Source organism: Vipera berus, assembly GCF_964194415.1.
Source record: "Vipera berus genome assembly, chromosome: 3".
In the NCBI taxonomy this organism is placed as follows: Eukaryota; Metazoa; Chordata; class Lepidosauria; order Squamata; family Viperidae; genus Vipera; species Vipera berus.
In genome coordinates this window covers 48,309,455-48,321,486 of record NC_138204.1, presented here as the reverse complement: position 1 = coordinate 48,321,486, position 12,032 = coordinate 48,309,455, and the positions used below count along the sequence as shown (strand labels likewise).

At 39.0% G+C, this 12,032-nt stretch overlaps 1 protein-coding gene across 2 annotated transcripts in view; it reads left to right on the top strand.

Annotated features, from left to right (window-relative positions):
• Positions 1-11,619, top strand: part of MDFI (MyoD family inhibitor) — a 56,564-nt gene extending 44,945 nt beyond the window's left edge. For both annotated transcript variants that reach the window (XM_081325428.1, XM_081325429.1), the window contains 2 exons: positions 6,964-7,239; positions 10,145-11,619. In XM_081325428.1, coding sequence (XP_081181554.1) covers positions 6,964-7,239; positions 10,145-10,401 — 533 coding nt within the window. In that variant the 3' untranslated portion in view covers positions 10,402-11,619. The remainder of the gene's footprint in view (positions 1-6,963; positions 7,240-10,144) is intronic.
• Positions 11,620-12,032: the final 413 nt, after the last annotated feature.

The following is a 12,032-nucleotide window of genomic DNA, read 5'->3' as shown; positions in this document are numbered from 1 at the left end:
GGAGGCGCCCAAACCTCCCCAAAGGTCGGCAGGAGGAACGGAGACCTGCCGAGGTTTGGGGAGGCGCCCAAACCTCCCCAAAGGTCGGCAGGAGGAACGGAGACCTGCCGAGGTTTGGGGAGGCGCCCAAACCTCCCCAAAGGTCGGCAGGAGGAACGGAGACCTGCCGAGGTTTGGGGAGGCGCCCAAACCTCCCCAAAGGTCGGCAGGAGGAACGGAGACCTGGGGAGGTTTGGGGAGGCGCCCAAACCTCCCCAAAGGTCGGCAGGAGGAACGGAGACCTGCCGAGGTTTGGGGAGGCGCCCAAACCTCCCCAAAGGTCGGCAGGAGGAACGGAGACCTGCCGAGGTTTGGGGAGGTTTGGGGAGGCGCCCAAACCTCCCCAAAGGTCGGCAGGAGGAACGGAGACCTGCCGAGGTTTGGGGAGGTTTGGGGAGGCGCCCAAACCTCCCCAAACGTCGGCAGGTCTGCGCGGAGGAACGGAGACCTGCCGAGGTTTGGGGAGGCGCCCAAACCTCCCCAAACGTCGGCAAGTCTCCGTTCCTCCGCGCCCTGCCTGCCTGCTTCTTTCCGCTGCGGAAAGAAGCAGGCAGGCAAGGCGCGGAGTTTGGGGAGGTGCGCGCGCACCTCCCCAAACCTCCCCAAACTTCGGCAGGTCTCGGACGGCGGTGGCTTGGGAGAGGTGCGGGCGATCCCGGAAGCACCAAAGCCTCGGCCGCGCACAAGTCCTCGGTAAGTTTTTTTTGTTGACTGGAGTATAAGCCGAAGTGGAATTTTTCAGCCCAAAAAGTGGGCTGAAAAATTCGGCTTATACTCAAGTATATACGGTACATACAAAGATAGAATTTGCTCTTCTTATTCTGCAGATGTAATTGTAGATATAGTTGAATCTTGGCAACCATTATTAGTAACCAGGTTTCATGAAAAATTGTTATTAGCATGCTAATGCAACCTTTCCAAAGTCACAAAAAGGCAGAAAGAAAACCACAGTGCAGACTGATTTCAGAATGATGTTTGCATACCTGGATCATGGATGGGTCAAAAAACATATTGTATTTTAAGAAGCAATTTCTTTCACACAAAAAAGAGGAAACTGTGCATCTAACGAGTAGCCTAAGCTTGATTCAATTTCTATTGTAATACAATATACATAGGGTATATGTGATATATGTGATATGCAGCAGTACATACCTTTTCTTAGTTCATATATCCTCCTAGTTATGAAGTACAGAGTAGCTGTGGCTAAGAGGTTAAGAACAATGTTATAAAATGCAGGCAAACTTTGATTTGGGATCCTTTGAGATCGCCAACTGAAAAGTGTTCCAGAAGTTTTTAAATTAAATTTTAAAATTGCTAAAGATGGATGTTTCATAATCATGATAAGTACTCACAGGCCAGAAATTGTTTCTATCTCTTCTCCAGGAAAATAATCCTTATAGAAAGCCAAATTATTCTTCCATTCTGTTCTGTTCTTCAGAGAAATTTTTTTCCCCAGAAAGCTTTCATGCTTATTTCATGCAATTATTATTGATCATTAACAGTTCTGGCTTGTAGCTAAAAAAAATTCTTTTGATGTTTTATCTTAGCATTCTGTGTGTGTCTGCTGCTGAGTTTGTAATGAAATTCTGCTTATAAATGATTCCTGTAGAAGGAGAGTAGTTCAGTTTTGTTGCTTGCACAGAGTGTTTTTGCAGGACCAAGCATCCATTTTTATTGATCAAACCAAAATCAAAGCAACTAGATCTTTTTTGTATTCACCTAAGGATGTATACTTAAGTGAAAACCACAATAGTTATGTGTCTTCACGCATTCTGTTCTACTTGTTTTCTCTTTGATTCCAGTATTCACAATAGAGATTTGAATAGGAGTAACACCCTTTTGATAGGTTACCCGTAACTAAAGAAACTAGGATTGTACAGCCAGGCATCCGCTGTGCATTTCCTGGCTCCTCAGTATTGTGATACAAGGAGCATCTTGTGCTTGAAGGCCATGTATGGTGCTCTCAATGTGGCCTTTTTCATCTGAGAAGTCCAGGAGCCCTGTCCAGCTGACGTCCCAGAAAGAATATAGCTTCTGTTTCTTGAATTGGCTCATGGTGCCTTTAACTTTCAATACTTTCTGCTAAATCACTGCTGCTTTACAAATCAGAGAGAAGAAATGTAAAATCTACCCCCATCCCCCCCACCCTGCAAAAAATACAAGATCTACTGGGAGTGGGTGGAGAGCTGGTTCATTCCTTTTTAGCCAACCTGCCCTTTAGCTTGGTTCTGATCTGACCAGATTGTGTTATCTATCTATCTATCTATCTATCTATCTATCTATCTATCTATCTATCTATCTATCTATCTATCTATCATCATCATCATCTATCTATCATATTTATATACTGTAGCTGCCCATCTCACATGAAAGTGACTCTGGGTGGTGTACAGCACAATTAAAAAACTATAAAAACAGTCACAGTTAAAAAAACATTAAAAGGGGGGAAAATATTAATTGCAGTAAGGGAGGCCACATCTCTCAAGCTAGATAACATAGCAAAGTCTTGAGGGACTTTTAGAACGTTGAGAAGGATGGAGATAATCTCACATACATACACATATAATTCATATGTATTTATAGTTCATAATCAGTTTAAATTATGCTTTGTTTCCTTCAAATATCTTTCCTGGCCAAGATAATTTAAATTTTTCCATGGATCTGTCCATTGTCTATTAAATCAACAATTTTAAAACTGCTTCAACACATTCTGTATATCCAAGGATCATTCTGTACTGTTCTGATTACAAGAACATTGGGACACTGCTTAATTATACTCTTCAGAAAGTTAAACATTTGGCTAACACTGGAAAAGTTGGGATGGATTTTTAAAAAGTGTACAAAGTGCTCCTTTACCTTTCCTCAATTGAGTAGCACTTCTTAAAAAGCTCATTCAATGTGTTCTGGATTCACATATTGTACTAAAGCGACAATGTGTTTTTGGTGGACTTTGGTTTAGTGTATTATGTGAACCCAGCTAATTATGACTTACTGTTGTTGGTGGTGGTGGTTGCGAAGTTGTGTCCGACCCATCGCGATCCCATTCCACCAGGCTTTCCTGTCCTCTACCATCTTCTGGAGTCCATTTAGGCTCATGCCTACTGCTTCAGTGACTCCATCCAGCCACCTCATTCTTTGTCGTCCCCTTCTCTTGCCCTCAACCTTTCCCAGCATTAGGCTCTTCTCCAGTGAGTCCTTCCTTCTCATTAGGTGGCCAAAGTATTTGAGTTTCAACTTCAGGATCTGGCCTTCTAAAGAGCAGTCAGGGTTGATCTCCTCTAGGACTGACTGGTTTGATCGCCTTGCAGTCCAAGGGACTCGCAGGAGTCTTCTCCAGCACCATAATTCAAAGGCCTCAATTCTTTGGTGCTCAGCCTTTCTTATGGTCCAACTTTCTTATGGTCCAACTATGACTTACTACACTTGGCAAAAGTCCATGATGTAGATGTGTGAACCAGGCCATTTTCTGTATATATACTGTTCGTTTCAGATATAATATACTGTAGACTGTAGAAAATGTATACACCAAAATTACAACTTCATCTGCGTGAACTACTACATGAAACCCATGATTTGAAAATACATGGCAGAATTGAAACATGGACTTCAAAATATCATGCCCTAAAAGAGTGTACTTAAAGCACCTCCATTATTTTTCTCTCTTTACATTAGAATTTTTCTGAATTTATGCTTAAAGGACTCTTGAGCATTCACAGCCAAATCACAGTTAGTTAATGTTGCCTCCAACAGAGTGGTTGCCATTTTGATCTGATTGTTTTTTGTTCCTCAAGGGGCTGGTATATATCATTTGAAATCTGGCGTGCTGGTGAGGTAGCAAAGTAGTTGTGTATACATATGATCTCTTAGCCATAAATACTTAGTAAGTTCCATTGAAGAAAATGCAGCCACACAGTTATAGCTAGACAACAGTTTATAATCAGAATTGTTCTTTTATTGTTGCATGGTTTGTAGTGGAGAAGAGCTGAATAACAGGTCAGCAAGCACTGGGCTTGTCTAATAGTGCTCAGCAAAGACAATGAAGCTCCTTATCACAGAAAAGGCCGCTCCTCCAAGGCATAACATACAGCCAAGGAGTTCTGCTGTCACGACCACCACCGCCACCACGAAGAGAGACTTAAAATCAGTATAATGTTTGTATTTTTCAAGCAGTTTTTCCCAGATAACTCAATTTCCTGAAGAGCTTTCTATTTGTTTGTTTTGGACTTCTGCTGTGATCCTGAGTATAGTTACTAGTATATAAATGCAATTAAAGTTGAATAAAAATATTTCCAAATATGTATTTCCTTTTTTTAAAAAAATAACTGGCACAGAATGAGTACTTTTCATGCCAAAACATGTTGCATTACATAGATTCAGTTTTGGCATGCGGTCAATAAAATTTTCTGAGTTTTAAAACTCATAAATCATTCTTAACAACTCTGAATATGATTGTTTATTACTATTTATTATCAATATACTTCTATTCTAACTTTCTGCCTGATAGCAGGCCCCAATGAGACTGAAGGTAAGGGATAATGAACACTTTAATGCTCTTTAAAAGCCCTGTTGATGTACAGATATTCACTTTCTTAGAAATTATTGAAATGCAGAAAAAATCATTGGTTAAATCTCCTAATACCATACCTTAATCTACATGCTTGGTTTAGTTAGCTTTTTTGTCATACATACTCTAAAACCTATTTTAAAAGACCATACTATTTTAACTTTTGGAGAACAATTATTTCCAGACAGTAAATTTCTATGCATATCTAGCATATGGGAACATTGTCCTGCATTTGAAGGCCTTTTTAGTTGTCTCAAACTTCAAGGGTGATTATTGTTAAGGGAAAAGGAACAACTACATCTTTTAGCTAGTTTTTTCTTCTTTTTCTTTTTTGCAGCTCCTCATAGGAACAGCTGCTGTCCTACCTGACAAATAATTATCTTTGATTACTACATCATGCTTGTTTGCATCTATCATGAAAGAAATTTATCTCTGCTAACCTGTGACCAACCTTTGTTGCTCATAATTGAAGCTGATATTAAACGAAGCTACTTCTCTGGGTGTTGACTCATGATGGGACAATTCATTGCTAATCCCTTAGCTGCCCTGAAACAGAAGCAATAACACGAGGAGACTTTTAATCATTGTTATAAAGAAGCTTTACTTCATCTATGAGTTAAAATTCAAAAAGATCTTAGTCACAGGAAAGGATATTACTATAGACCAGACATGTCAAACACAAGGCCCGGGGGCCGGATCCGGCCCGCGAAGTGGTTTCATGCGGCCCGCGAAGCCATCCTGGAAACAGTGAGGGAACGGCCCCCACTGCCTTGACCCTCAGATCTGTCCCACTCCTGCCCAGGCCCCCATAGGCACCCTTGATGCGAATGATGTAGAGCTGGCCATGCCCACCCAGTAGGCCACACGCACTCTAGCCACGCCCACCCAGTAGGCCACGCCCACCCTGGCCATACCCACCCGGCCCCCTGAGGGCAACCGCAATGCTGATGCGGCCCTCAATGAAATTGAGTTTGACACCCCTGCTATAGACCATAGGACTAAATTAAGTGTTTTGGTGTCTCAATTTCAGTTACATGTCTAGCTGCTAGATTTAATTGCACTAAGGACTGTAGAGGAAAGCAGACTTTAAAAATAACTAGAGTTATTTTTCGGAATGTTTTCTGAGAAATTAAAGCCAATAAAATGATTGCTCCAGGAGCAAGTTATGCATAGAAGAAACAATAAGAAGAAATAGATATAATTCCAAGAAATAGAAATAAGTTCAAAAAATCTATTCTCTTTTTGCCCAATAATAAAATGCCATTATCAAAATTGACATCAAAAATTCAAAATAAGATAAATCTCATGTGCACATCCACTCCCAACTTAATCTTGTGGAAGCTACAGTTACAATTTTATGCTGTCCTATTTGTATGTCTGTTTTTATCCAGGTTCATTTCAAAAGATCATTCCTGGTTTTGAAACTAAGGGTTAAAAAATTAGCCACAGATCCTAATGGGTATTCTGCTTCTCTCCAACTTTGCAGAAAAACAGATACTAATATGATATATGATTTTATTTGTTTTATTATTGCTTTATTGTATACTTACCTTGCTCTGTACACCGCCCTGAGTCCTCCGGGAGAAGGGCGGTATATAATATATATATATATATATATATATATATATATATATATATATATATATATATATATATATATATATATATATATATATATATATATATATATATATATATATATATATATATATATATATATATATATATATATATATATATCATATATATATATATATATATATACATATATATATATATATACATACATATATATATATATACATACATATATATATATATATACATACATATATATATATATATACATATATATATATATATACATATATATATATATATATATACATATATATACATATATATATATATATATATATATATACATATATATATATATATATATATACATATATATATATATATATATATATATATATATATATATATATATATATATATATATATATAAAAATATAAAATATGATATAAAGTTTGGCTAGAATTTTGTTTTTTCATTTTTTTAAAAAAAATGATACATCAACTGGTGAGTTAATTTAAAATTCTATATAAAATAGTGATAATAACTGAAAAAGAAATACATCCAGGAAATTTAAAGAAATCCAGATGGGGAGCATTTCCTTGACACCGAATAAAAGCAAGATGATTTGCTGTTTAAAGTTTATTTATTTTTCTTCTTTTTCAAACAGTTTACATTATCTATCAAATCAATGAGAAGATGTATACAAAGCTTGGTACATTGACTTAAACAATTAGGATCTTTTTTTAAAAAGAAAACATTGTCTTTCCTCCTCCAACAGGTCAGCCTCAAAGCCGAGTCACTGTCCAGATTCCTTCAGACTTGACTTCTGTCCCATTACTACAAAATGGTGCTGGATATATATCAGATGACCTCAGCAATTCTAAGGGAGAGGCTGGCAATGGGATCTTATACTCCGAACTTAGATCACTGTCAAGTTCCCAGAAGCCTCATCGGAAACTGCAGTCGCATCACTCCATCAACAGCCATATCAGCAAAAAAAGCAAGAGCAGCTCCAAATCAGCATCCTCTCAGATCCCTACCGAAGCACAGGAAGGTATCTCTCTGTTTGCATGACTATTTTCCCTTACCTGGTCCTCTAAATGAAAGAGAGGGAGGGAGGGAGGGAGAGACCATGTTTCTACTTGGTCTTTTCATTCTGACACAATCCAAGAACAGCCTTCACAGGACTGTCAAATAGGTTAGACTTTGACCCCCATCCCCTTTGACCAGGTTTTTCTTTTAACCTTAGTAACTTTAATATGCATGGACTTCAACTCCCAGGATTTCTCCAGTCAGCCAAGTGCAGTGAAGGGATTCTGGGAGTTGAGGTCCGCGCATCTTAAAGTTGCCAAGTTTGAAAGGGAACTGGGGGTGGGGAGAAATCAGATGACTGCAGAGACTTCAGACAGGAGGAATAGAGGCAGAAGAGGGTTCAGTAATGAGGACAGCAACTTTCATAGGAATATAGTTTCAACCAACCGAGGATAGGTGGAGAAAAATTCAATAGTAGGGAAAAGTGAAAAGAGGAAAAGAATTGCTCATGTCTCCAATTGTCAATCAGTCTACACTGACTTTGGATCACAACTTCATGGAGCAACTGAATGCATATTCACCTTGTCCATAGTAGATACTGTCTTCTAGTTTCTAGTCCATGATGTAATTTAGCCCTTGGTCAAGGTTAAAACTCTCAGCCTGTCAATAACATAGACTATGGTTGAGATAAAGAAGAAGTGGGGAAGAACAGGTATAATGAAGGCATATAGGATGGGAAAGAGAAAAGCATAGTTCTCATCCAACCTCAAAGACTGAAGGGCTTTTCATTTACTTTAGTTTTGGACCTGTGTATTTCCCTCCCCTTTCAGAATTCAGTTAATTAAGGGAATTACTGATATGTCCACTTTCCTCAAAAGCATTAATTAAAAATAGGAAATTTCTGGGTAGTGATGCCTTTATTCGTTTATCTTTAATTATTATTGTGCCCCTATATGGGAATAGCATTTCAGGAATTACAAAAGAGCAACTTTGCTGTGTATAAACATATGTTTGGGGAAAGTTTTCTGCTTTTGAAACTAGGCAGGTCAGGAGTTTGAATTCCATTGCTCCTTTCTGGGTTTTGTCTACACATTTGCATTTTGTTTTTCAATATAAATGCCAAAGTCCTGCTTCACTGTGTATTTTCCTCACCCTTGCAAATTGCATTCCTGAATGTATTATTTTTTAAAAAAACAACATGGTTTTAACTATCTAGAAGACACTGTACAATAGGGGAAGACAATTAATAAGAGAGTAAGTACTGCAAGCAAATATTCATTTATTTATGAGGCAATTTAGGAGAATTGCAGTCGAAGCTCCTCAACTATTCGCAATTCCTTTCTTTCTTTTTTGCAGCCTTTCTCTCCTATCCCATAACTCCCAAAAATTAAGTGAATGCTTTCCTGCATTTTAATGTGGGAAATACAGATGGGTTACAACCACTCATGCAGCAATCATTGAAACTTGCAACAGTGCTGAGTAGGGGAGACTCATGACCAGTCCTTGGAGTTCTAGTCATCACAGTGTCCCCACAGACATGTGAATATGATCTGGAGGTTAGGCAGGTACTTCACAATTATGGTATCACAGTGAGCTGCAGCCCCACAATCAAAATTTCCAGTATTCCCTATTAGGTTCCACAAGTGAAGTCAGCAGGAAGTCATGGTCACGTGAGATCCTCACTTAACAGCAAGCAGGACTTTGAACTGCTGTTGCTGAGTGGCTCAGTCACATAATATCATGATTTAAGACTATGTTGCTTAGCGACAGCAATTCTGGTCCCAACTGCCAAGTCCAAGGACTACCTATACAATGAAACTGTTATGAAAATCTTAATATAGGCATAATCTCTACTCAAGGGTTCCAAAAACCAAAGCACCTGGAGAACTCCAAGGTCCTGACCTCATGTGATATTAGCCAATAGAGTGAGTTTTATATTGATTTTGAGTCAGCGTGGATTCTTCCTGCAGGAGATAAGTGTTATGTGAGCAATAACATTGAAGAACAAAACTTATCTGGCACCTCCTATACAGATTTTACAGCCACTTGTCCTCAAAACTCTCTCAAAATCAAGAAAGAAAGAAACAAACAAGTCCATTCTGCACAAGGAACCCATCCAAGTCTGTTCACTTTTCAATATCACACCATCCATTGTAGTCAGTACTCCCCAAAATTTTCTCCCAATCTTTTTTTTAAAAAGTACTGGTTTTAGACCTTAATGTTGTTTTAAAGTATTTTAAAGACACACTTTCACTCTTGAATTTATTGGGCGCTAGTTGTTATTCTGCCAGAGAAGCCCAATGGCAATTGTTTCCAAGAAGTTGAGAGCTCAGAAGGCATTGTCTTCTATTTGGTACTCTCCTGCATTTTCTCAGTATTTCTCCCCCTCCCCCGTTTACCTTTCAAAGAAAATCTGTTAAGTATAGAAAGATGGACTAGCTACATTGTTGATTGATAATATTATGAACTGTATATCTGGAAGTACTCCAGACTTGCAATCAAAACTGCCAAAAGATCATTAGTTTTATTTTTGCTGTAGCCTCCCAGATAATCACTCATACATTCAGCCCCTTCAAAGGCCACTAGTTTCTACTCTGATCCATGGAAGCAAGAATTTTGTATTATGAGGTCCATCTAACCATTCACCTGCATCTGCAGGGTATTTATAAAATCTCCTAAGGCTGGTCCTAGGAACTTTCAGGTGCTGGTATGCAGTTGGTTGGTTTGAACATTAGTGCTCTTCTTGGCATCCTTAGAGCTTTAGAGTGATGCCTTTGCAGCATCCTGCTGTGCTCTAGCTGTGCAAAATGTTGTCTTTCATTTCTTCTTCCTTCTCATTTTGATCCAGCCTTCCTGCCCTATTTCAGCCTCTTGTGCCTGGCTATCTGTGGCCTGCTTTTGATAGTCTTGTCTCTTTCTGATTGCAGACTGCTGCGTCCACTGTATTCTCTCCTGCCTCTTCTGTGAGTTCCTGACCCTCTGCAACATCATGCTGGACTGTGCCACTTGTGGCTCCTGCAGCTCTGAGGATTCTTGCATCTGTTGCTGCTGCTGTGGCTCTGGGGAATGTGCTGAATGTGACCTACCCTGTGACATGGATTGTGGCATCATTGATGCCTGCTGTGAGTCAGCTGATTGTCTGGAGATCTGCATGGAGTGCTGTGGCCTTTGTTTTTCTTCCTGAAGTCAAATCTTGAACAGGAGCTCCGAATGGGATCCTTGGGGGAAAATTGTGCTAAATAAGTCTCTGTTGTTCTTCTTTAGTTATCAGATGGCAGAGGTTTGAGAAGTTCCCAGTTTGAATCCAGAGACCAGAATAGAAGAGTTGACAGAGTTAATTCTATTGGATACATTTCTGGGCTCAGAAACTGTTTAGAAGATGTGGTTCTTTTTTCCCCAGACTGCAACAAAACGTTTGAAGAAGTAGCAGTATATCTCCATGTAGTCATTGTCTTTATTCTTTCTCTTTGCCCTCACATCAGAACTTTCCACATGGAGGCTGGGGAATAGCAGTGTTCCTGCTGCCTGAGCCAAATATCAGAGAAGAATAGTTGCACGGCTAGCTATGCTGGTTGGTTGAGATCTGAAGCAGTTACACAAAGCCAAAGATCACAGCAGACATGCCCAGGCTATGTTTAGTGTGACAGGGAGTTGTTCCCTCTACTGGTCCAGCTGCAGGGGTTGTTCTAACTCTGGCAGTTACTGCTGCCTTATCTGATACCCACTAGTTGGTAACTATGCTGCCTCCTGGGCATCCAAAGCAATGGCAGCTCGTCTAATGTTTTCATGCAATTGTTCTGGGTTTATCCCTGGCACACCAGCTAAATTCTTCCAGTAACAAGATTCAGAGAACAGCCCTTAATTCATCCTTACTAATGTGGATCCACTTGGTACCTGTCAGCAGTTAGGAGCTGATCTTTCTTGTGAATTCAGGGACGGGACTCATATCTCATTCCTGCTGCTTCATCTTCCATTTGTCCATGTCAGTGTTGGGATTGTATCATTCCATGTGACCAGAACATGCTGCTCTTCATTTTCAAAGCACAAAGTCAAGGGTCTTTTTTACCACCACTGGCATCTGTCAAGAAAAACCTTTTGAACAGATTGGGAGAGATTATTGGTATAAAAGAAGACAAGGGAAACTGCTGTCCTTTGCTTTTTCCCACAGCAGGAAAACACTAAACCCAACTCAAAGACACCGGATATGAGTCACTTAACTATTAGGGGGGGGAAAAATCATATCCTCTTAGAAAGAACATTGACAACACTGACATCCAGTATCTTGGGGAGAGTGGATGAGACAATTTGTAGCATGTAAGAGCAGTCCTCTGCCTCTTTGTAGTATGGGAAAAGTTTAATATTATGTCTGTTTTTGTTATTGTAAATAAAAATATTTTTCACTTTTGACTCTTAAAATTGTTCAGTGTTGTGTACTGGCTTGGAAATTAAAAGTACTATACATTTCAGTTGAAATGTTTCTATACATAAATATAATACCAATATAAAATATACACACAGCATGCATCTTGTTGAAATTTGAAATGTACAAACGTCAACAATTTACTTTTATTATAGTGAAAGCATGCAGATCTGTGAGGGGAATTTACACACACTTACCTTGTATGATCAGTATATGAAATTGCTTAAAAAATATTTTAATTTGCTTCCAGTTGCAGTTATCCATCAATAATGGGTCTTGAAAATGTGTTCCAAAATATTGTTTTAGTAATCACATTGTGCAAGAATCAGAAATGTATCTAAACAGTGAACCAGTCATCTAGCATATGAGTAGGAATGCTAACACAAAAATACACA